The 25535-nt window shown below is 41.9% G+C and overlaps 1 protein-coding gene across 4 annotated transcripts in view; it reads left to right on the top strand.

Annotated features, from left to right (window-relative positions):
• Positions 1-25535, top strand: part of ZCCHC7 (zinc finger CCHC-type containing 7) — an 86414-nt gene that overhangs the window by 51926 nt on the left and 8953 nt on the right. For all 4 annotated transcript variants that reach the window (XM_027723328.2, XM_027723329.2, XM_039381697.1 and 1 more), the window contains exons 5-8: positions 4364-4407; positions 5581-5706; positions 7076-7246; positions 14582-14617. In XM_027723328.2, the coding sequence (XP_027579129.1) occupies positions 4364-4407; positions 5581-5706; positions 7076-7246; positions 14582-14617 (377 nt within the window). The remainder of the gene's footprint in view (positions 1-4363; positions 4408-5580; positions 5707-7075; positions 7247-14581; positions 14618-25535) is intronic.

Genomic DNA, 25535 nt, shown 5'->3' with positions numbered 1-25535 from the left:
TTACAGTAAGACTTGAATCACTTCAATTCACATATAAGCAGGAATTTTCAGATATATATAATATGTCACGATGTGAAATTCTTACAACTCTAGATGATTTTTAGGGGGTTTAACGCTTATAATTTTAAAATGTTATTCCAGTTGGAGCAGAAACTGTGTCCTGGCATGTTCAGAGATATGTCTGAAACAGTCCTTGCCACGGAGGTCTTGCACTAGAATGTAATTAGGGTTCTCTATTCTGTAATGTGCTATATTAATTAGCAGTCAAAATCCAATTTTTAAAGCCCAGCTTTGAAATGTATTTGCCCTTCAGGCCACGTATCATGCTGCCACAGCTCAAAGTGTCCTATTTCACTGGGCTGATCATAAAGTAAAATACATAAAATACGTCTGCATATATTTTCCAATTAGAAGGAAGGGGGGACACAACCAATTGCCTTCTCCTTTTAGGAAATTCAGTGTTTTATTTTCAAAGTTGGATGACTGTGCTCTGCAGCTTCTCTCAGCTGCTGAAGAAGGTGATGACACAAACCCTTGCAGGGCAGGCAGAGCTTGGTGCAGGGACGTGTTTTCTCCCAGCCTTGATGAGCGAAATACAAGTCTTATTTTGAGGGGGTCACAGCCTGTGCCAGAGATGCCCTGCCTGGCAAGGGCAACCTGCTTGGCCACCAGAGTCCCTGGTGGAGCTGCACAGCAGATAAGGAAATCTTTTTAACAGTTTATTGTTTATTTTGAGTCAGTGTTTTGTTCCTGTGGAAGCAGATTGTTCCTCCAGGCAATTTCAGGTTTTGACTGCTGGTCCTCCTTCTCCCTCCTCCCCTCCTCTCCCTGTCTGGGATGAAAGAAGGGAGGTTTGAATGCACATTGAACAGTGGTCCTAAATCTGGCTTCACCCTTGCGCGCTGCTCGGAAATTTACATTTTCATGCTGGCGGAGGGATACATGTGAATCCCAATGATCTTTCAAAATTTTTCTTTAAATAAAAGCAAAGCTGTTGCTCACCATTCATCCCATTGTATAGGGGCACAGGACAGCCAAAGTGTGATACGTGATAAAGGGAAAACCTTGTGCAGGGCTTCCATTTTCATATAAATGGTATATATTTTGCATCCTCTTCTCTTCTTCCCTGATCTGCAGTTTGATAAAACCATTTTTTAAAGTATAAATAGAAGAAGTTTATATGTTGTATTTTTTAAGTATACAAATTAAGAAAATTTTAGTATAGGAATTATTCAGTATTAAACTTAGCATAGAAATTAATATAATCTTAAAAAGGAGATAGCTTTTAAAAAAGGAAGATAAGAAGATTAAAAGCACAGATCTGTCAAAGATGTTCTTGGTTTGATTTAATTCACAGGACCCTTCAATTAAGTTTTGTATGTGCAACTTCTCCACAGAAAAGGGGGAAAGTCTTGACAGAGATAGTATAAATAGGTTTTGATCTGCTTTTTTCTAAAGAGTAAAAGTAAAAGTAAAGTAAAAGTAAAAATAAAGCACTTAGAGCCATTCCTTCTGGCAGATATCTACCCTCTGTGCTCATGTCCACCTTAAAAAAAAGAGTGAAATGCTGTAACATGGTACTGGCATGGCCTAGGAGAACATGAGGTGACAGGAGCCATCATGCCAGGCTCTGTGAGGACAGAGCTCTCAGCAGCTGGTGCCGTTGTTTGGTGACTGTGCTCTGGCCAAAACTGCCCTCTCTGCCCCAGACTGGGGACTGTGGGGTGGGAGAGCATCATCCTCAGGCACATCGGGGGGCTGGTGACCCTTCCCATGGTCCCTGCCACCCTTACCCATCCTGTGGTAATTCTGGGTGCAGTTCCACGGCCAAGCCACCGCTGCATCCTTGGGAAGAGCTTCTCCACTCCCACGATCTCAGACACAGACCAGATGAGGCTGAGCGTGGAGGAATAAAACAAAGATGATGGGTGCTACAGGCCAAAGGGAGTGTGGCACAAGGTGGTCCCCAACACACCAGAGGTGCTGGTGCTGGTGGTTGAGCCAAGGGAACAGCAGGGCCAGTGGAGGTGGAGTGGCCAGGAGCCAGCCCAGGGGCACTGGGAGTGCCTATTGGACAAATTAGTTCATCCAAATAAGAAAACAAAATCAGAGGAAGAGGAGGTATCTGTCAACTTGAGCAGAGTTTTGTGATTTATTTCATGATCTAGTGCCAGACAAAATACTGTGGTCAGCAAGAAGTATCATTGAAGTTTTTTCTATGTGTCTATACAGCAAGATTTCATTGCAGAAGCAGAATTCTCCCTACACGTTTCAATCTCAAGAATTTATTATGAATGAAAACAAAGCCTTGTGCAATCTGTTGTGAGTTAGAATTAACTTTTAGATCACCAAACAGATTTAGTAAAGGAAGATTTTGATGTAATATTTCATTCAACTTTAAAGCTTTTGTATGTATTTTCTGAGTTGAGCACTTTTAGTTTCTAGCATCAGGAGCATTTGAATCATTGTATTGCGGTTTTCCCCTGAGAAGCAGGGGATTTTGACAGTGAAGAAGAGAAACTTGGTTGGTTTGACCTCAGGAAGGACATGCCTAGTGATTAACAGGAGTTAATTCGCTGGTAATTTTGATCTGTGAACTGTCAGCCATTCTGTGTGTGTGTTTCTGTGCAACACAGTACTCACGGTGCTGATTGCCAGGGCAGAGTTTGAATTACAAATACCTTTTCCTTTATGAATGAATTTCCTTAACAGGCTTCTGAGCAATAAATAATGCGCTCAAATATGTCAGTGTTTTTATGACTCAAATATGTCCATTCTTCACTTTTCATGATCAGGCCCCAAAAGGCTCGATTTCCCCTCAGGTATATCCATGACTTGCTCCTGCCAAAGGGCACAGATGCAAACCTGTCCCATCTGTCCTCCCCATGGGGACGAGGGCAGCATTCCCCAGGGCCCTGGAGGGTTCCACCTCCCACTCTGAGGATGATTCCTCGTCCCAAATGATGCTGGGGTGACAAATCTGGTCATGGGGTGCTGGAGTCTGGCAGGGGCAGTCACTTTGTGTACCACAACTCAGGTTCACACATTGTTCAAATCACTTTATGAACAGGCCAGTTAATGTGTTATCAATGCCTCGGAGCTGGGCGTTGGCATATTCAGGTGAGAGCAGATGGTGTGAGCCCTGATTGTTAGATGAAGAGCAGCAGTAAGCAGATGTTGTGCTCTAAAGGACCTGAATGACGTATCTGGTATCCAGATACTGTGTCACAAGCTTCAGCCAAAACTACTGACTTTTTCAGTAAATGGTTAGACATGACATTACAGATTATATAAATTTAATTCATGGTCATCCACATTCTAATGGAAAGGAATAGTACAAACAAAATTTGATAATTTTTTGCTGTTTGTAGCTCATGATGTTATTGTGATTTGTGTTAGTAACATATGTGAATGCCTCAGATTTGGACTCTGGGATCAGGATGGGACAGTTTGCATTAAAAAGTCCTCAAACACGCAGGATTAATTTGCACATGGGTTGTAATGTTTGCTGTAAAAGTATAGGTAAGGTGAGGACCTGCACTGGCACAAATCCTCCGTTATTCCAGCACAGAGGTGGAAGCTGCTGTGGCAGCACAGCTGTGTGTGCGCAGCCGGAGCCGTCAGCGGTGTTGACATGCAGAATTTTTCAACAGCTGTAGCTGCATCCCTATTGCTTTAGCTTATTGCCCTTTCATTTCCTTCTTGGTTTGTTTCTTTTCACTCCTGCCAGCCCAAAGGCTGCGTGTGAGAAGGTTATGGCGTGACAGTCGATAATTCAGTGTGTCCTCCTGATTTATTGCACATTACTGAACCCTGTTTGGAAATAGAGTTGCTCAGCTTACAGTCTGGGTGGCTGAGGTTATGCTCAGTTGTGTTGGCATGCAGCAGTCAGGATGCAGGCCTGGAGACACAGACTTGGAGAATTTGCAAGGAGGAAAAGTGTATTCTGTGCATTAACTTGCTGTTCCATGTGCTCCCCCCCATTGTAGCCTCTGGACTTGAGCCAGGCATTCCCACAAGCACAGGCAGGGGTAATTCCAACGGCTGGAATCAGAACCTTTGGAAACCCTGCCTCTGGAGGAGTTATATCCCCACCTGAATTTATACCCCAGGGGATAGAACAACAGGGTGGTGTCAGATAAAGTCCTCTCAGTAGCTGGGCATGTGCTGATTTTCAGGTGAAGCAGATTTAGTGACCAGTGGGTTGATAGCTTTCCTTTACCAAAGACGGAAATAGTTTCTTCTCTTTAGTACATCAAAATCTGTTTGCAATTTCAGTAAGTGCAATAATTATAATTTTGAATATATTATAGAAAAATAGTCATGTCAATTAAATATAATTAATTTTATTTCTGTTTTTCAGGAGAAGTTGATGTGGACTGGTCCGTCTCTGATAAAGACTTAGAGGTAACACAGACAATCAAATTCTTCTGTAATTCTTTATATTGATGCTCATTAACAAACAAAGCAAGATAAATGTGATTGAAAAACCCTTCTGTGGTGTTTGTGTGAGACCATAAGCAGTGTCCTCCCATAGGAGGAAGGAGTTCTGAAGTTGCAGTCAGAACAGAGGCAGGAAGGGACAGGGATGCCGGGAGCTGGAATGCCTCCGTGGATTCTGCAAGGAGGACATAATCTCTTCCTTTCTGGTCTCTTCAGAGGCCCAGAGATGTTTCGTGGAAGCCTGATCCCATTGTCAGGGGGCAGTGGGAGCCAGTGGTGTGTGGTGCTTTCCCAGGGTCAGGCTCAGTGCAGGGGTGGGTGTGGGGAGGCTGCAGCCTGGAGTTCCCATGCAAGGTGCTGGAGCATCCAGGAGTGAACTTCAGCTGCCAGGTCCAACTCCTTCCCTTTTTCTTTCCAAGGTCCAGTAAAACTGATGCAATCAAGTAACATTAACAAAGTCTTTCCCTGAAGAGAAATGGTATTTTTATAACCTTCCCCATTCACTCATCCAAAATTTCATTTATTTTTTTAAAACTTGTGATGTTTACTAGGCAATGAAGGTTGTAGATAGGATTTTCAATTCTATCTGTCTGCACAGAAAGTATGTGTGAGGTCACTGAGAGAAAGACGGTTGTTTCCAGCTTCTTTTTTTTTTCTCCTTTTTTTCCTTTATAAATCTTTCTTTACAATTGCAAATTACAGATTTGGTCCAGACTTGTTTAGCATTGTATTTTGTCCAAGTAGTTTTCTTTAATGTGTGCAAGGGAATGTGTAACTTGCATTTGCAATTAATGTTATATTCTTATTCTGGGGAAAATTCCAGTTTGTCATGACATAGCACAGTGAGTAAAAGTGTCTTGCCTAACTGACGGAAAGCAAAACTTCATAACTGCAGTTTTAAAAAGCAAAAAAGAATGTCCTGAAGTGGAAGTTTGAACAAGAGCTTCTTCCAGACAATGCAGATTTCTCTGTAGTGGAATTATCCATTCCAGACCTGTATGTGTAAACTGTACTTGTGAAACATTAGATATCTGACTGATCACTGCCAGCAGTGACCTTTACAATTCCCAGTTCTAACAAACACCAAAGCACAAAATCTCAGGTGGTAAATGCGTTTCTCTCCCCATTTCTTACCAGGCCCAGATCTCCAACTACGCCAGGGTGAGGCACAGCAGCACAAGGTACTACACAGCTGACAAAAACATCACCAGCAGGAACTGCAACAGACCAGGACATTTGTCCAAGAACAGTCCCACTCCAAAGGTAAGTGAAACACTTAAATCACTCGTAGATGCAGCTGCTTTTCCTAATACTCCCTTGCACTTGCCATTAGAAGCTTTTCTTCAGTGGTCTATCCTTTCTTTGAAGGACTGCTCTCAGTTGCAGAATACCTTGCACAAGGTCAATTTACTGTATAAAATTATCCGTCTGTTTGGGGAGGTCATTGATTTTATTGTTTATATAAAAGAAAAATATGCAGAATCATATCATAGAGAATCATAGAGAAAGGTTTGGGCTGGAAGAGACCTTAAAGCTTATCTCATTCCACCCCCCTGCCATGGGCAGGGACACCTTCCACTAGACCTTGCTGCTATAGACTGAGCAAAAAAGGAGTGAAGTGCAATACAGAAACATCTTATTTTCATATTGTAAAAACAGTTTGAAGATGTAAAATATTTTTCAGTTGTGTTTTCAACAAGGAGAACCTAAGGAATCCAAAAAACAGCCTTAGTAAATAAATGGAGGCAGATATCTGTATAATGAACCATGATATGAATAATGTTAAAAATTGTAGACAAGACAAAACTGGAGCTAACTTTAAGCAGCTCAAATAGATGCCAAATATTGAGAAGGTTTGTCCCAGGGTTAGCAGTTTAAAAGTCAGTCTCTGCACCATGAAGAAGTGGGGGCACTCATGTGAGAGCCTGAATTTACCAGCCCCCACAACAGAATCTGTAGGACCCTCAGTCCCCCAGGCTGTCATCCATGAGGGCACACGGAGTGACTGCATCCCATCCGCCCTTGGTGGGAAATACACTCACTCACTGGGAGAACTGGATTTACAGAGATACAGATTTGGCCTCAGAATACTTTTCTGCACATTGTATTTGTCATTCCAAGTGCTGAATTGTGTAAGTCACGAGGCTGGGCTGGGCTGAGCTCAGCTGGCCCCAGGCACCTACCCAGCCACTCGACCACAGAAAGAAAATCTCATGGATCGAGGTAAAGACAGTGTAGTAAGTGAAGAAAAAAACCCTGTGATGCAAAACCCTCTAAGATCATGGAGTTCCAGTATTCCCCCAGCACTGCCAAGCCCACCACTAACCACAGATACCACAATCATTGTCACTGTGTTCACTGAGCACAGACCACTGGCACTGGTCATTCAACAAGTGCTGCAGAGACAAGGTCCAAATCGAGAAGGTCCAGGGAGTCTGTGGAATCACAACTTTGAGTTTTACTCTGTGCATGTTCTTGCTCCGCTTGGATTCCTTGATGAAACACAACATCAAGTCCTAGGGAGCCATACGCACTTACTTGAGGTGGTTTCTTCTTAATTTCCTCTTTTGATTCTTTTTTTCTTCTATCTTTTCAAACCTTGTCACATGATTCTTTTTTTGTTTCTCCATAGAAAGTTCCCCCTTGTTGCCTGTGTGCAGGAAAAGACCATCTGCAGCACAGCTGCCCAGCACGTTTCTGTCTGAACTGCTGTTTGCCTGGGCACTATTTCAGGGAGTGCCTGGAGAGAGCCTATTGGAACAAACATTGCAACCGCTGTGACATGAAGGGCCACTATGCTGATGTGAGTATGGCCCGTGGCAGAGCTCAGTCATCACTGGCTCTGTGTTTGTCAAACACTGAATTACAGTCTCTTTGTGTTTCTTTCATTTTACATACTGTGTGTTTATGTAAGTGTATGAAAATGTTGTGGTTAGTCTTTACCTAACACTATCCCAGTTTTTGTGGAGAATGGTTGAAAAAAACCAAACCAAAGTGGTGTAAACACTTGGTCTTTAGTTCAGTTTAGTTGGGATGGAGAAAAACATCCTCGTTTCTGTGGAGTGGAAAATCTAGGGAGGTTGAAATCAGGAGACACAGCATGCCAGCAAGAGGTAAAGAGTAACTCTGTTTCTCCAAGAGCTCCAGTATGTTTTTTCCCTATGATCAGTTATTAATCAATTATAATATTATTAGAGAGGAGCAGTTTGAAGGCTTTGGTTTTTATATGATCTACTTAAGTAATTCACAGGGAGATTAAACATATTTTTCTCTTTCTTTCACTCTTTCTCTCTCTCTTATAGGATATTATTATGGTTTTACATGTCACAAAAATTCAGTCCTATATGTAGCAATCAACGTTTTATGCTATTTTTTTTCCTCAAATTAAACACAAAAGGTGAGGATAAAAGGCAAACTGTGATAACATCAGCATACATTCACACTTCATTGAGTATCTAAAGATAATGGCCTATATGTTTGTTTTTCAAATACACCTGTGTGGTGCTGGGTTTTTTGAAATTCAGAAATACTTGAATCTCCTTGTAAATGTGTCCTCCCTGCCTTTATTTCTTCTGTTTGGTCAAAGAGTGTGTTACAGGCTCAGCACAGACAGTGGTAGTACGTGGGATGTGTGGAGGACACCCCACACATTTGCAGGTTTTTCTTATGATATTTGAATGTTTGAATAATATTGGAAATTCAAATTCAATCTTTCTCTTCTAGCTGTACTTTTACTTATAGCTAATGTGCACACAATACCTTTAAAGAACGTGAATGGCACATTTCTGCACCCCTGGTCTGGTAGGCAGAGAGACAAAACTAATCTGAAGCATCTTTTCTTTGCCACCTTTTCTCTTTTATACTTTTTATGACGTGAGATCTCATGAACTGATGTTCTTTTCTGTAAGGAACCACAAGTCCTTTATCATCCAAAATTTTAGATGCCACCTGAGTTGTGCTAGTTATCAGGAACATCACAGCATATTTTTTTTCTGCTCATTAGGTCCACCTTAAATCAGAAAGGTTTGTCTTTGAAACTTTGGGCAGTTCTCTTGTGCTCCTGCATGAGGCTGCCTGGGCCGTGCACACTGGGATGTCAGAGCAATATCTCTCCTGCCCTGTCCTCAAAGAGAAAGACAGCATGACAGAACAAAGGCAAAGCAATCAAAACCAACAGTAAATCTTTCCTGTGAGGCCAACAGGTGATCGAGACACAAAGGGAATGCTTGGACAGGACAAGGCTGCTGCTGTTGGCTTAAAGGTTGGGTTTTTTTGCATCTGGGATGTTCATAGTGGAAGAAACTGCTTTCCCAAACTGAAACCTTTCTTTGTGGAGAGGATCACCACGGAATATGTCTGGAATTGAAGAGAAAGTGAGGATTACCATGAACCTGTGAGTGCAAGCCTGTTACCAAAACAGGGTAATGCTTGCACAAAAGCTGTGGAGGAATGTGAAGGTGAAATAACCCAGTTGGTGATGGCAGTGCGACACCTCGTACTTGGTGCCTGAGTGGTAACTGAGTGGCAAATACAAGGACAGTGTGTAGTTGGGGTCCCAGAGAGAGCTGCGGGTCCAGGCCCATCAGCCACGGGCACTGAGCCAGTGGGCAGGAACCACAGCGGCAGCACATTGCGATGGGTGTGTAAATATGATATACATGGGGGGATTCCAGGCTGCTTTTGTGAAGGAAATCCCACTTCTTGGGGATCTCTGAAGTTCTTCAAAGGAGCAGGTTGACAAGCACGTGTGTCAACATGAGCCAGTTGACATAGTCTACAAATTCCAAAAGATGTTGGACAAAGTTCCTGACCAAAAGCTTTTAAGGAAACTAAACAGGCATGGAGTAAGAGGATAAAGGTGGGATATGCTACTGTGACATGGGAAAGGGTGAACAATGGGTGACGAGATTTGCTGAGAAGACTGAATTACTTAGAGAGTCATTGCTGTGAACCAACTGTGAAGAACTGCCCAAGGACTATAAGAATTGGAGGGAGAACACAGTAAGATGGCAGATGAACTTGAGCGGCAGTAAATGTAAAGTAAAATACCAGGGAAAATAATCACATCTTGCCATATGAAATGATAGGTTCTGAGCATTACTATTCAGGACTCAGATTATAGTTGTGAGATATGATCCCACAAAAAATCAGGTTAGCCTTCACAAGCTGTAATAAAAAAGAGCTAGTGAAATGTTAGGAATCATCAGAAAAGCAAGGGACACCTCAGCACAACTTTGGTCCCTCTCTTCTGCATCCCTCAGCACAGTCACAACTCCTCAGCCTGGAAGGGAGGTTACAAAGGGAAGGGTATTTGAAGAGCTTCAGAATCATCTGTGATGGGAGACAGTGGTCCAGAATCAGTTGTTTATTGTTTCTTCCAGCACACCTGACACTAGGAGCCAGGTTGGGAAAAGACAGGAGGAGGTGACTCTCTGTGCAGTTGTTACTAGACCTGTGAGCCTCCTTACTGAGGGATGCAGATCTGCTCTGCCTCCAGAGGAAATGGGAGCAGTTCATGGATGAGAAATCACAGAATCCTGCAACACCAGGTTGGAAGGGACCAAGACAGCCCAGAATGCTCTCTGGGCAAATCCTATGAGTGTCCAATGCTGGGGAATCCACCTCTTCCCTAGGGAGATGAATGTTCTCGTTGTGAAAAGTCTTTTCCTGTGTCCAACTGGAATCTCCCCAGGAGTAACTTGTAGCCATCACCCCTTGTCTTTCCCATATGACTTCTTGTAAAATGGGAATTCTCATCTAGTTGTTATTGAACATATGTTGTCATATGTGCCCTGCAGCCACACTGTGCCTGATGGCCTGGGGGCCTCATTTCCAGTGCCCTAAACACCCTGTCAGCAACGCTCCTTCCAGGGAACCAGACAGATATATCAGTTGGCATCTTCTCCATGTTTCCTGACACTTTCTCTGGCTGTACAAGCCGCCATTGGCCTCTTCTCTCCCAGGAAATTATGCCTCTTGTTTCCGGAACCTGTGCCACTGCTCACCATCGGGATGTGGCCACTGCTGCAGGCTGGGATGGGGCTGGAGGTGCAGGGGTGGATCCACAGGTGTGGCTGGTGTCCCTGTGGCCAAGTGGCCTATTCCCACTGGCGGCACCACAGGCCCCCAGCCCTCCCCTGAGCAGAGAGCACAGGGTTTGCCCTTTCTCCTTCGTTCCCCAGCACCGTCCCCCATCCTTCACACCTCTGGCACGTCCATGTCCACCTAAGGGTGAGTGTAAGTCCATGTTACCAACAGCAGGGATGGCGCCAGCAGCTACTCAGCTCTGCCTGCCTGGCACCAGCACCGGCGGCCGTCTGCGCCAACAGCGTGGGGAGAGGTCTCAACATCTGCTCGTGCAGGAGTGGTTTTGAAGGGAAGCATTGTGTGTTTTCGTGGCAGTTCCCATGTGGAGGTGATGAAAAGTGTGTGTTTTGGCAAATCTTTTGTTTTATTGTGGTGGCTTGCGGCGGGGCAGCTCCAAGCAGCCGCTGCTGCTTTGACAAAGCACCAGAGGATTCTGTTAAAAAGTTGTGTTTAGTAATTGTAGTCGTTGTGTCAGACCATAACTGACTCAGAGCTGAAGGATTTTTGCGAGATGAGTAGCTGTGCCAGCAGGGACCCAAGTCTCCTGGGCCAGCCGCGCTCTCATTAAGATTTGCCGCTAGCCGTGGCGGTGTTCGGCAAGTATGTGACGTGCATGCTGTTATTGTATGCTTGGCTTGTCAGCCTGCAGCTTTCTGACACTCACTTATGTCACTCTTTATTCAGAGACGAAGAAGCTTTTGATAATTTGACAAGACAAGCTCTTAAACGATCTAGGTCATGGCCTTCACTGTCTGTGATTGTGAACATATTTCCTGAAAGCCCTGTCACTCATCACAGCTACATTTTCTCCCGGGGAGCCGCGGGCCCGTCCCGGTCTCCTGTCAACGCGTGCATTTTGGTTATTCATACACCAAATACAGTAGCGGGGTTTTTCCTTCCCTTTTGCCGGCGCTCGCATGTTAGCGGGGCTAATCCGCTCCCCCGCGCCCGCGCCCCGCAGGGCCAACGTCGAGGGCCCTCTCGGCAGACGACCGGCCGAGGGGAGCGGAAAGGAGGAAAGGCCGCTTAGTGCCGGTTTTGTGTTTGTTCATTGTTGTGGAAATATGAGAACTGGTGGCAAGGGCTTCGTCTATTGAGCACTCAAGTCCCGGTCTGCTGTCAGGGGCTGTTTGAGATTGAGTGTTTTATTTTCTTTGATGTTCACATTGGAGAATAGGGAAGTGGGAATTAAATAACAGATGCATTAAGCTGTTGTTCTGGTAAAACAATAATTAGCACCTGATAAAATTCAGTACGGGTCAAAACATGCATCACTCAGCCCTGATTTGCCCGGTGTGGCACCCAGCGCTGGGTCAGCCACCCATCCACGCTGACTGGACATGGTCCGAGGCAAAGGTGGCATGGATTTGTGGAAATAGTGGCCCAGTGCTTGCGTGGCCAAAGGTGTGGGCAGGTGGGGGGACGTGCCCCTTGCCTGTGCATGCAGCAGCCGCGCAGTGGCACTGGCACTGCCCTCAGGAGTAGGCACTTTTTGTGCTGGTACATCTACGTGCAAGTAGGGTCAGACCACTGGGGCAGGAAATAAATGCAATTTTATTTTAATGTACTTCATCACACTACCAATAGTAGCTGTGTAGTGCAAGGGCTTTTCTTTAAACGAGGGCTGTTCATGGCTAAGTTCTTCCAAATAAATAAGGAAGATCACAGGTTTGGCAGCAGTTTTGTTTGGCTATGGTCTCTTCCATAGCAAACCCTCTCGCTTCATTTGAGGAGCCAGTATTTGGTAGTAATTGTTAATTATACTTTTTGTCATTCCACGATAGAAGATGCAGACAATAACCGTGAGCTGATAGGAGGTAGCAGGTTAAAAGCATCACCTCTAAAAAGCCATTGTTTAATAGTCGCCCCTCCTCAGCTATTGTACCCAACTTCTTAATGGTGAGCAGTATTACCCCAAGTCACCATCTGAATGAAGGGATATGCTTAGACAATCTTCCCTCATCACCATCTTCTTCCTTGACTCTCTTTTGTTTTCCCACCCCTTTAAATCATCCTTAAGGATAAACCCCACCACTGGACAGCACCACAGAGGCACCAGGACTGCACCTCTCCCAGAGTTTTAGCAAGAGCTCTGCCAACTGTGGTTCCCACTCTGAGTTACAGATTTTCACTCAAAGTGACGTCATTGTGTCCAGATTGAAAAAAATAGCCAACCAAATGACTATTCAAAAACAAAGTAATTTTTATTATTATGAGGATTATTAAATAGCTGTCATGTGAGTAAAGGTCATACCACAGAGTGGCATTTTGCCAGTATAGGACAACTCGTTGATTGCGATTTTTCAACCATATTAGCCTGGGCACACTGTGGTAATCAAAAACTGTCCAGAACTAATGTATAAATAAATGCCTGCTACCCCTGAGCCAGACCAGCACAGCTCTCCGGCACAGCTTAAGCCTCTTCAGGTCTGCGGGAGATGCTGAGGTGTCTGGTACAGTATTTTACAGGTTAGAGAGTGTTTATGTGTCGCACCTCTGAACCCTGTGTAAGTTAGGGAAGGAGGACGATCCTTTTGTTTGCACTCAAAAAGAGCTCGATTGTGTTCAAACCATCAGATCCTCACTGAGGAATGTGATATCCTTCGCACATTTCCTTTATAGAAACATTAATATAAAACTCAAATATTTACACGCGTTATTTGAGTAAGAGGAGAAATGTCGAACCATTACACAGAACAGATTGTAGATTTTTCTGCAGAAAATTGTGTTACTGGTGGAATGAATAATAAATAATATCATTTCCATCACATGCGGGAAAAACACGCAGTATGTGCCATAGGGGGACTGGTGAAAACTTGGATTTTATTTTGAGAGATACTGGTTAAAGTGTGGGGTCTTTTTAATTAACGCGCTCCATCAGAATAAAAGAAGGCAGGAATTTAGACGTGAGCAAAAAATTTATTTGAAATGTAAAGAAATGTTAATAGTACTCCTTTGTGAGTAGTCGTGAGGCTTCAAACGTTTGAAATTGCAGCTGCAGCATGTTATGGAGAAGCCATGGAATAACTCATATTTCTTCTTAAAATACTGAAACTAGAGCTTGACAAACCAAATTGCTAATTGTTTAAATCACTAAGGAGCAGTTTTAATAAGAGAGTAAATGTTCTAAACAGAAGTGAAAGCTCTCCACTGCAGTAACTATATGCCGAAATGACAAAAAGTGACACTATTTCCATGTCTGTCTGTGGCTCGGGGGCCATCAGAAATTTTGTACATTTTGTAAAAGCATTAAGAACCCCTGAGAGAGTGACCTCAGCCTCAGTGACCAGCAACACATTCTGATTTTGTTTAAAGATCCACATTTCCCTTTTTCCTGTCTCTCATGTGTCCCTCAGATCTATTGTGTCACTGCTATGACTGAAAAACCTGCTCTGAAAATTTTTTTTTACAAAAGGATTTAATGTGTGATTTTTTTTTTTACTTAGGATTTGATGTGAGAGTCTGGCAATTTTAAAAAAAAAATTTAAAAAAAAGGCAAGCAAGCCATTGTAAAAATAGAAACATTAAAGCAATCTGTTATGGTTCTTGTTTACAACTCATCTGACACGAGGTTGCTGAGGATTATTACATGTAACAATTATATTTTGATTAGGAAAGAGATATGTACAAAAAAGATAAAATATTTCTGTTCCTACATGAAAGGAAGGCACCTTGTGATTTAATTTCCAGAGCATTATGTAAATTTAAAATGTCAGAAATGTAGAATTTAAATCTGCCCCTGTTTGTTTTGCAGCATTAATGCACCCTACAGTCACAGACACACTGCTCTCACAAACTTCTGCCCCTCGGAGAAGAAGGGCAGAGAGAAAACTGTTACTGGCTTTCTGACAATGGCAGGGAGTGTGTTAAACCAGTGTAAAATTCAATTAAACTGTCTAGCCAGGTTTTTGAAGCTGAAATGCAGACCCTTTCAGTTAAGCTTCTTATTTTCCTGTGACCGACACCAGTGGATACTGTGTTATGCCAAAACCAACAGGCTGTAAAGCACCTTGTTTCATGCTCCTAGCTGATCAATATTTTTATTTTCCAGGCTTGCCCAGAAATATGGAGGCAGTATCACCTAACAGTAAGTAGAAACACCTTTTTTATTTTCTTCTACACCCAACCTATTTACTCCTCTGTGAACTGCTGACCATAAAATATAGACAAGCATCTTCTGTGAGAAGATAATAAACATCAGAAGAGTTTTTGAACTGAAGAAGGCAAGGAAACACTGTCACTATTTTTTAAACATCTCTGGAATTCTGATTTTTTTTAATACTGTAATAATCAAATGAGTGCCTTGCTTTTCTCCTCTCAATGACCACATCTACACATAGAAAGAGGGTTAAATTTTAAGTTGGGATGCATAGCAGGAGCAATAATCCCATCTCAGATATCCCAGATGCTGGTAATTAATCACTCTGTGTGACAAAACTTTCTTCTTAAACTAGTAAAATAAATCTCAGTTAGAGTGGAGATGGCAATTTGAGCAAATAAACTCAAACTTTTGCAGATAATTTATAATTGGTCAGAATATAGCTATGACTGCTTCTTTGGCCTGCATTAGTTGATGTTAAATCTCTGAAACAAGAAAATACAACTTTGTGAACTGTACCAGTGTATTACTTAAGATTTTTCCTCCTATGTAAAATAGAGATAAAAATAAACAAAATGCATACAAATTTGGCTAATATTGAAACCTGTTACGATATTTACTCAGTTAAGAAAATATTCCATGGATTGGTGTCACAGGTTTTGAATATGTTATTTTCTAAAACTGTCATACATAAAAACCCCTTTAAAGATCAGGGTTTTGGTGTCCCTCTGAAGCTTTTCTGTCGTCGCTCCCCAGATCGGCCTCACACGTATTTCGCTGTTACAGATAATTAAACCCCACGCTCTGCTCAAAACAAAGTAGAAAAGTTTCTCCATTACTTTTCTTTCGGGTCTTTCACTTTTTCTCTGAAGCAGTAGATGGGATGTGCTTTATAATTTGTTCCTCCACCTCTTCATGGCAGTGGAATGCTCTTTTTTCTGCTTTTTTGCTTCTAAATTCAATGAATAGGAGAAATCTGCACTTAAAACCTCACACTTGTGTTTTGTGCATAAAGACTTTTAACACAAAGATCTGCTCTGGAAATCGTCCACCCTTCCTGAGAATTTACTTTTAAACAGAATTGGTAAAGACTTTTTGTTGTTGGTTGTTTTTTTTTTAAAAAAAGCATGAGCAAAAGGTGCATTCACTGAATATTTTTGTTTGCTGTTTTAAAACTGGATGAAGGAAAAAGGTAAATGCTTTCTTTCATTATAATCCCTGAGGGTGCATGTAAGAACAATTTCTGAAATGTTTATGATACTTGGAACTTAATAATCTGATAGGTATGTTTGGTGCAGTAATATCTTATGTTTTGGTTTTTACTGAGATAGAAGATTTAATTTAATTTTAGTCTCACCTACCATTGAAAATTCCTCAAAAAGTGAGTTGCCATCAACACTCAGAAAATACTTATTTCTGTAAAAAAAGTGTGGACTAGCTTAAATCTGACCAAGTTGTTACTAGGCCAGATTTTGAGGTATCTTGAGATAGAAAATTTTTGCTGTGGATTTTGTAGTAAGCATTCAGGGTTTACATTTAATTTAGTATAAAGCTAAAAAATGTATGTCAGAAAAAGCTCTTGTTAGAAAATTAGTGGTTACAAATATGAGTGTATTATTAAAAACATTTTGAAATTCATGGTTCATTTTAAGAGCATTTTAGAATGTGGTCAAATATGGGCATGCAAAGATTAATTGGTATCAAGTCAGACTGTAGCTTCTGATAAATATTTTTTTTATTTTTCAGTGAACTGCAGATTATCTGAAAAAAATCCACATTTCTGACATGTGGGAAATGCTTTACACACCTCCATTTTTTGCATGAGAAAAGTCCCATTGGCTCAAAGTTACATTAGCAGTCAGATTAAGCCTGGAATTTAAAAAATTGTGTGGTAAAAGACATGCTCAATATTTACAATAAGTAAATTGAAAGAAACTCCATTATCTGAATTGTTTAGAAGTGTGAGTCCTGGCTTTCATTACTCCCTTTAAATATTCTCTTTTGCATCCAAAGCAGTACAGAAGTAAATAATGTTCTGGCAAGAATCAAAACTTCTGTGTTAGAATAATGCATGTTTTTTATATATTATATATATTTACAGGATCATAACAAAAAGCCATGATTTTTTAACTCTAATATCAGCATATTAATATTTCACTTTGAAATTAGCGTACAATTTTCCTAGCTTAGAACAGATATTTCAGGAGAAACAGGATAACAGCTTAGGGGAAAATAAGAGAAGTTTAAAATGAAAGTGTTGTTGTGCTGTTGCACACGGAGGCTGCCCGGTCCTTGGGGACCACGGGAAGCTTTTCCTGCACTTCAGCCATGGATACAACCACTAGATTTAAACTGGTTTTCATAAATTGGTGGTGACCGTCCCTCACGCAGGTCCATCTAGTGCAGATCAACCCAGGCGTCAGGTTTTGTGATAAAACACCATTTTTTTTGGCATCACTCACAAATGACCACCACAGTTTGTCCAAATGTTTCACATTCTCTAAAGTATTCTTAGTTAATTACTGTGAATGCTGGTGAAGAACCACATGGCCTTCCACCTCTCTCTTTTGTGAGGCTTTTGGTTATTTTACTCATTTTCCAGCGCTTTCCTAGGAGATGGACTGCCATCTATTGACTCCTCAGAGCCCCTGCATGGTGCTTGGGGGGACTGGAACAATGACTCAATAACAAACCCATTCTGCTCCTGGGGGTGGTGGTGGGGTTTGTTGACGTTGGCCGCCGTGGTGACACATTTGGGCACATTACGAATAATTTGTTGTGTGAACAGAAATGTCTTATTCCAACCAAAAACAGACTCCCAGAACAAGGAATCTTAAAAAGAAATGGCAAAAAGGATTATAACTGGAATATTTTAATTTGCCTTTTGATGGGAAAAAAATATTATCATATGGTATTCAATGAAACTTAAGTCTAAGGGCTCTGTGATAATCAGAACTTTATAAGTGGGTGAAGTTGGTTTCTTTCCACAGGACATGCCATCACATCCCCTCTCCACACTGAAGATACAGGGGTGCTTTTTCACCCTCAGAGCACTTGGCTCTTTCTTGTCGTTTCAAATTTCAGTTATAAAAGTAGAGACATTTATTATTTATTTTGAGTTCAGGCCAGGTTATAGCCCTCTTACTACAAACAAAAAAGATAAACCCTAAATAACCCTAAAAAAGTCAGTGGAAAAACTTGTGAGAAGGCGGCACTCCACGATTTTCATTTTTTTGGTACAGTTTTGCAGTTTATTCTTAAAAAAATGCACTTGCCCTCCAAGATTGACCTGCTGCCCGTTCACCTCGCTACGTGCCCAGTGGCAGCTCTGTCCTTGGCAGGTCATGCAGTGGAGGGGCAAAGCTGGGGGTCCAGCACAGGTCCTGTGGGGACAGCCCTTCTCCCCGCTGCTGTCGGTGCCAGTGTCCTGGTGCCAGTGTCCTGTCGGTGCCACTGTCCTGGTGCCACTGTCCTGGTGCCAGTGTCCTGCCACTCCGGGCTGGCCTTCCAGGGAGCTCTGTGGGGTGGGTCTCATCCCGTGGTCACCCTGTGGTCACCCCTGGCCGAGCGACCCCATGAAGCTGCTGCGAGCGGCCGCATTTCCTCCCAGCAGGTGACTCAGCAGAGAGAAGAGGAGGGCATTTATTTATTTTCAGTGCATAGTGAACCTGTTTTGCTCCGGGCCTGAAGCTGCACTTGTGCCGTGATCCCCTCGGTGCAGCTCAGACTCCTCGGCAGTGCTGGGGGCATCCAGGGGAGGTGCACAGGGCTCCCTCAGCGTGTGTTGGTGTCAGATGGAAAAGGATCTCACCACATTTGCATTGTCAGGGCAGTTTGTGCCATACAGGAATGGACATGACCAGTCTGTCTTAGAAGCAGGATGTGGATACCCCAGGAATGAACTTTGAAAGTGTTAGAATCTTCCTCGGTAAAAAACAACTGAGTAAAGAAATTCTGTCCCTAAAATAGGCAGAGCAGGGGTTTTATTTTCCTGATGTGTTTCTCAGTGTTGATGTGTGTGTTAAAACATGGATCCTGCTGGGCCTAGGTGTTTTCTTTCTGTAGGGATTACTCATTTTTAATAACCCCTTCCTGCCTCAGTGCCTCTCCATACCCCATGCCCTGCCTTCACCAGTCTCATCTGTGTGAAAGCTCCCAGGCCAAGATGGCCACCAACAGAGTTTTAGAACCATCAGAATTTTTAACTAGCAGAAGCTATCATTTAACACTCTTTTTGACAGTTTGTTAATCTTACTTTTAATCCACTTACATAAAGGAAGGTGAACCAGGAACTGACTGGTTTGGCCCCTGTGTGTAAAGGACATGAAGGGACAATGCATCTTTTGTGTTTAAATTTTGCGCTCAGATTTCTTTGTGTGGATTATTAAAATTCCTTGTGGCCTGCCACTTTTTTCCTGAAATAAAAATATAAGTCATGTCCCAGAAAGTCAATTATTTAAGGTATGACTTTCAGAAACAGAAAATTTAAATTACTACAACTCTGACAAAAAAATGTATAAGCTTGAGAGAGAGAGAGCGCATTTGGTTTTCAGAGGGGGGTGTTTTTTTAGGTGAGGGAAGGGATGGATTTAGCAGTATTTTCGGTAGGAGGTTAATCCCTGGCTTCCCTGCAGCCCTGGCCGTGACACGGCTGCAGGACTCTGCTGACCATGGCATGACACGAGGCCAGGGACTGTGGGATCAGTGCACTCCTCTAGAATGCTTCTAGCACCTGGCCAATTCCTCTCCAGCTGTTTTAAGGCTATTTCTAGTAACTGGTAAAAACACCACCTCGTTTATGAGACAGGCCGTGTATTTCTCATATTTCAGAATCCCAGGGCGGCCCCTCACGTGACAACGCTTCAGTATCCATTCAGCAGGATATTTTACAGGGAAGGCAACCCAGAATTCGCAGGGATATGGATTTAGGGTAAAGATGACTCTGGTTCTTGTGGGGTTTGGGGAGAGACAAATGCATGGAGCACGACATTGTCCCCACACCTGCTTAGAGGTACTTGGGTTCACGAGTATTTCCTGCCCTCAGAGAAGGTGCTCACCTCATTAGCTGGGGGAGGAGAAGGGGCAGAGCTTGGCCAGCAACAGGCAGATATTTTGATTTTAAACCATCAGTTTGCATTGTCCAAGCTTGGGCCTGTTTGCAAGTGGTTTTCAGTGTCAGAGATGCTCCTGCCATGCTGTCCGCCCAGCACAGCTGTCCTGGAGAAAACCAGCATGTCAGAGGGGGTCGGCATGCTGGGCAGGAGGATTTTACTACACAAAATGTTTATTTTCCCCTACTAGTTGTATTTTGCCCTCTGTTACCGTTCTCTTTCGAGTCTCACTTATTTTTTGAGAAACCTCAACCCCAAATCTTTTCCTATTGCAAAGAAATCACATTTCACAAAAGGCAGCATACCTTTCTGATAGCTTTTTTTTTTTTCACAGAAAACAAAGAGAGTTTCAGGTCTTGAAACAAATGCTAATTTTATGAATTCAAAGCACATGCTGTAGCTTTTGGTACAAAAGCATGCTAGCTAAGGGTTCTTTCTCAATTTTTACTTGGAAGCTGTGTTTAAAATATCACAAGGAAAAGAAGTAGCTTTAGTAACCTTACATAATTATGTAACATGTCCTGCAAGGACTCAAGCAGGCATTTTTAGTGGGATGCAGGACCTTCCAGCAGCACAGCCTCAACTGCTACTTACCTGCATCGTGTATTAACCATGGTGGGAAGTGTCTTGCTCTCTCTGACCTCTATCTGTCCTGTGCTCTTCCCCAGTTCTTCCCCAGAAAACAAAATAAAAAGTGCTTTTAATTTGAGTGTTAAAGACCAATTACATCTTGACCAAAAAATTGCATTTAGGTATGTTTCTGGAAACAGTCTGGGAGTAGGGAGGGAGTTGAATAGAAAGCTGAATGAAGTAATTCCCATTTCCCTGATTTTGGGGTTCCAAGTAACGTTGTTGGGGTGTTTAGCTGGGAGAGCAGCATCCCTTAGAGAACCCTTACTGCGGTGCGTTCATGTGGTGTCAGGAACCGCATTTGCTGCAAAAGCAATGTCTTTTGGGTCTGCCTCTGAAAGGGAAAGGGAGAAGAGCAGGAGATGGAAATCAATATATTTTAATATTTTAAATCTGGTTGTCTGCCCCCTGCGTGCCTGGGACACTGTTTGTGCAGTATGTGACATTTGGTGACATGTGTCCCTCCAGCCCAGCACACCCTAAAACCAGCAAGGTTTGGGTTATTTTTGTAATTCACCAAAGCTGTTGGGTGAGGGGTTAATTAATCAAACAGGATAGTCAGGGAAGCTTTGCTGCTAAAATATCTCCCCTCCATATACTCAACTACAGTTCTTTTAAGGGAAAGGATTAAGATGATCTTTTCTTTAATGCTTACAAATCTGGCAGAAAAGTTTCACCTCTCTTTCCTTTAGTTTGAAAAGGTGAATCTACACAAGTATTTAAATCATTTTTACTATTTCAAGTATTAACCGTGTAAATAAGGAAGATAGAATTTTCAAGCTAAAATGAGGTTTCCAATGCATTTTAAAAATGTTTAAGAAAAAAAAATCGTGTTTTTCTGTGCCCTCTTTCTGCAGTCAATGCCACGTATAAATACTCAAAGTTCCTATATTCTGAAAATTACTCCTCCAAACTTGCTATGAAGATTACTTTTTTAAGTTTTAGTAGAACTTAGAGCTGGTTTCAAAATTCCATAGGAAACATCATCTGTGATCTAGCAGACATTTTAAGATGTAAAAAAATCACACTTGCACATAGGTAACATAAAAAAGGATTTTGGTATATTTTTGTATTGCAAAATGGAAAATATGTAAAATGTCACTAAATCTGTTTGCACTGTGTGGTTTATCCTGCCAGTGATTCGTATGTCAGAGCAGCCCAGAGCTCCTGCCAGTGAGACAGTAACTTCCTCAAGTTATGCTCGATCATGTTAATAATCTACGGCTTAGGATTCCCTAAAAATATTCACTGATTTAATTCCAAGAGGGTCTATCATGTCAATGATATTAATACATCTTGTTAGGTCCTGTCATGTGTATAGAAAAGTTACTATCCCCGTGACAGAATTATCCTGATTTTGATTTCAAATGTTGAAGAATCGAGCATAAAGGGAATTAAAAGGAACCGAGGGCCCACATAAAGTGATGAGGAACTGAGAGCCGTAAGCAGGTTCTCGCTGAGAAGCCTCAGAGGTGTGGGTGAGGTGCACCGTGTGTGAACACACGGTGTGTGAACACACACGGTGGCACCCACGGAGGGCCACAGGAGACGTCTCACGGAACTTCTGGCTACTGGGGAGTGAAGTTGGGCCTCTGGTTTTGACTCATTTTTCAATGTCAAATTTGGGTTAAATTAACATTTGATAAACATACCCCAACAGTTGGTGGAACTCAGAAATGGGCACAGACAGCCCCCCCTCCATAATGGAATGGACATCAACAGCCATCCCTGTGATGGAATTGGCACCCCAATCCATGATTATGCTGACGAGGCCCCTTCCCCTGGTCCCTACTTGGTGCCTCCATGGTACGGTGTTTGCCAGTATGGGATGGTGAGGAAGAGGTACTGATTTTACGTCATAGCAAGTGAGAAATTCATAAGGGAAGGATGGTCACTTCCTGGTTCAGACTTCCCCACAGTCAAGTCCAAAAGCTCCTTGTCTTTTTTTTTTTCCTTTTTTCTTTTTCCTCTCCTCAAATTTGCAGTTTCTGCACCTGTAGTCATTGCTCATCTTATAACCAACAGAAATTAGTTTTGTGTTGTTTCTTGACTGTGCAGTTAATTCTGTTTCTAAAGGATTTTTGTAACTTCCTTTGGCACTTAAAAGAAGGGGTGGTGAACACCCATGCAGGAGCACAGGCACTGTAGGCTTTCTGTGGAGTATGCGATAACCCTGAAATCTCTTCTCCTTTAAAATTAATTGCACCGGATTTGCATGAGATGCCCAGTTTCTGTCTGCACTGTTGATGGCAGATGAGACACTGGTTAAATTAATTCTGATTTTCTGATGGTGGCATGAAGAGGGAAAGACTGAAAAAATTACAGCACTGAGATACTCAAAAGTTCGCATGGAGAAAACAGCGTATTTCTATCGTGTGAGAGAGCAGAAATCTGAAATGCTTTGATCCATTTTTAGATGTTGTAGACTATTCAGGAAGTACCAAGTCATATTAAAGTGAAAACTTTAAGGAATTGAAAAGAATTTTAAAAAACAGATGTGCAAGAAGAATGTGGAGAAGCTTTTGTTCATCAGTGGTTGTATACAGGCTGTCAAGTGTTTCTGCGAGGACATATTCGGGATGAATGTCACTCGTCATAAAGCTAGGTACAAATAATTATGGCAATGGTGAATACAGATGATGGTCTTTAATGGAGAATACATATAAATAATAAGGAGATGGATAAACATTAACACATGCAGTTGGCATCTTGGTAATGTAAGGAAAGTGCTTCTGCAAAATTGTCAGTTGGTAAAGGATGCTGCAGTCTAAAGAGCTCATCAGTTTAAAGGGAAATGTTTAATTATTGTCTATTTAGAACATGCCCCAAAACTCACTTCTCGCAAACTGAGGCACTGCTCGCCTGGCATCTTGTGTCCTCCAGGAGCACTACAATTTTTTTCCATGTTTTCTTTCATTTTAGCTGTGATCAGAAATCACTTCAAAGTAAATATTTATTAAGAATATATTTATCAAGAAGTATGTATTAAGAATGCTCCCATAAGAAAGTTATTTCAGATGTTGTACTTCCTCCTTTTGCGTCCGACGGTGAGGGGCGATCAGCAGACAACGTGAAGGTTAAAGAGAGAGAAAGGAAGCTGTAAATCATCCAGAATGACAGTAAAAATTAAAACCTTGGGGTTTGTTGGGCTCCCTGGTGTATTAGCTAATAAATATAACCATGCTTTAGTTCTGTTCATCTTCCAATTTTACAGGCTTTGCAAATGTTTGTGTTCAGATTAATGTATAAATGTATGTGTAAGTATGCATACGCTTAGCGTGCATGTGTGTGCACAGTGCTGTGCCCAGGCACTTATAGACATAAATATATATATATATATACATATATATATAAAAATGTTTGGCTGGTCCCCTAATACACATTCAAATAAAATATACGTGTCCCAGTGCACGAGTCTCCACCTCCTTCTCCTCCTCCTCCTCCTCTTCCTCCTCCTCCTTCTCCAAGGCCTCTCCCCACCTCCCCCACCCCACTTCAAAGCTTGTGGTCCTTTCTCCATCCGTGTACTAAAAGGTTTCTTTGTGAGCCAGGCCATTTGTCCGTCATTGTTTGGGGCCCAAACGGTGGTAAAATACCCTGTCACCGATCCCGAGCGCGGTGAATGGCAGCTTCTCTCCGGACAATTGGCGGCGGTGCCGAGAAATATTCCTGAGAGGATTATTTAACCTTTCAATTTAGGGGGCACAAAGCCCGGCTGATTAATGAACTTTCTGATGGGCGCCGATAAGCGGATCTGTTTCTTTATTTCCTCCAAAAGTGATTCCTTCTCCTGTCCCATATTACTATAATCTTAAACATAAAATGTGGCAAATAGATTAAAAAACAGCACTAAAGAGTTTATCTGGCTAGCAAACTGAAGGAGCTAAATTAAAATTGGTAATGAAAGCAGTGGCTGAGCCCTGTATATGGTTTTTAAATGCGCCATGTATTTTGAAGAGACTTATTCTCCAGCCTGCTTGGTAATGACTGCTTTGGGTGCGCAGTCCGGGTCTGGCTTCTGTTATCCCCCCAAAAAAATGAGTTGTGTTATCTGGATGACTGCAGACACATATGCATCCCCCTTTCTCACTGCATGGGCAGACAAGGTCGATAGCATTACAAGGTATTTGTGGCAGTGCTTGTTTCAGTTTTCAGAGCTGCCAGTTTTCAGCCAGATTTGAATTACAAAAGAAGAAGCTGGCATGAAAATTGAAAGGGTTTATCGGCTAGTCTGAAGCCTCATAGCACATTGCTTATTTATGCAGTCCATTTGCACCAGGAAATGTAAAAAGGAAATACATTTTAAAAATAAGGTCATAAAAACCCAGATATGTTTAAGATGGCAAATAAAATATAGATACCTATAATATCTTTCCAGGAAACGATTTCACTTAATGTTGCACATTACTTCGGAGGAGCATTTATGTTACTGTCATAAATTTGTGCGTTTGTGTCACCATACAGATATTCCCCAGGGATTAGGAAGGAAGTGTTTGCTAACTTACTTTAAAATTAAAATAGAGAGGGAGATAGGTTTGTACTTTGAGAGCCACATCAGGCATAGTTGGAGTTTAATGTGCAGTCCTATTTAAATAACGTTTTGCATTTCCTGTAAAATTAGCCATGGACGGCTGGAGAGATGCCACCACCTTTGGAGGAAATTGGGATGCCTTTTAAATCGTGAAGACTTTGAGGCATTCAGGGGTTGTATTGTTGTTATCCTCACTATCTTGCATACATTCATTCTCTCTACGAACTTGAGGATTTTTTGTCCATTTCTCAGAAAATACTTTTTGAATTAATATTTTAGGGGTTTTCGAAAGATTGCATTCATTTATTTTAAATATATAATATTGTACTTTTTGTCTCTTCGTTTAAACATTTTCACACGGTCAATTGTAGATGGTATTTGCATGTGTTTAAAATGCATTGTAGAAATGTCTTATTTCTGCAGAAAACCACCACTTCACACTGCTTGTATTGCAGACCAGGCAAGTTAAATTCCTTCTTCTATGAAAGGGTTCTCCAGACCATACAATCAAAAAATAAAATTTTTACCATCGATTGGTAATTAATGGGTATCACGACCTTAAAAAAAATTTTTTTAAATCCTAGAGGTTGAGTGAGATCACCTTTTTTTTTTTTTTTTTTTTTTTTTTTTTTTT

The sequence above is a fragment of the Pipra filicauda genome, unplaced genomic scaffold, assembly GCF_003945595.2.
Source record: "Pipra filicauda isolate LSUMZ 115617 unplaced genomic scaffold, ASM394559v2 scaffold236_size1216567_pilon, whole genome shotgun sequence".
NCBI lineage: Eukaryota > Metazoa > Chordata > Aves > Passeriformes > Pipridae > Pipra > Pipra filicauda.
This window is presented reverse-complemented; position numbering and strand designations above follow the sequence as displayed.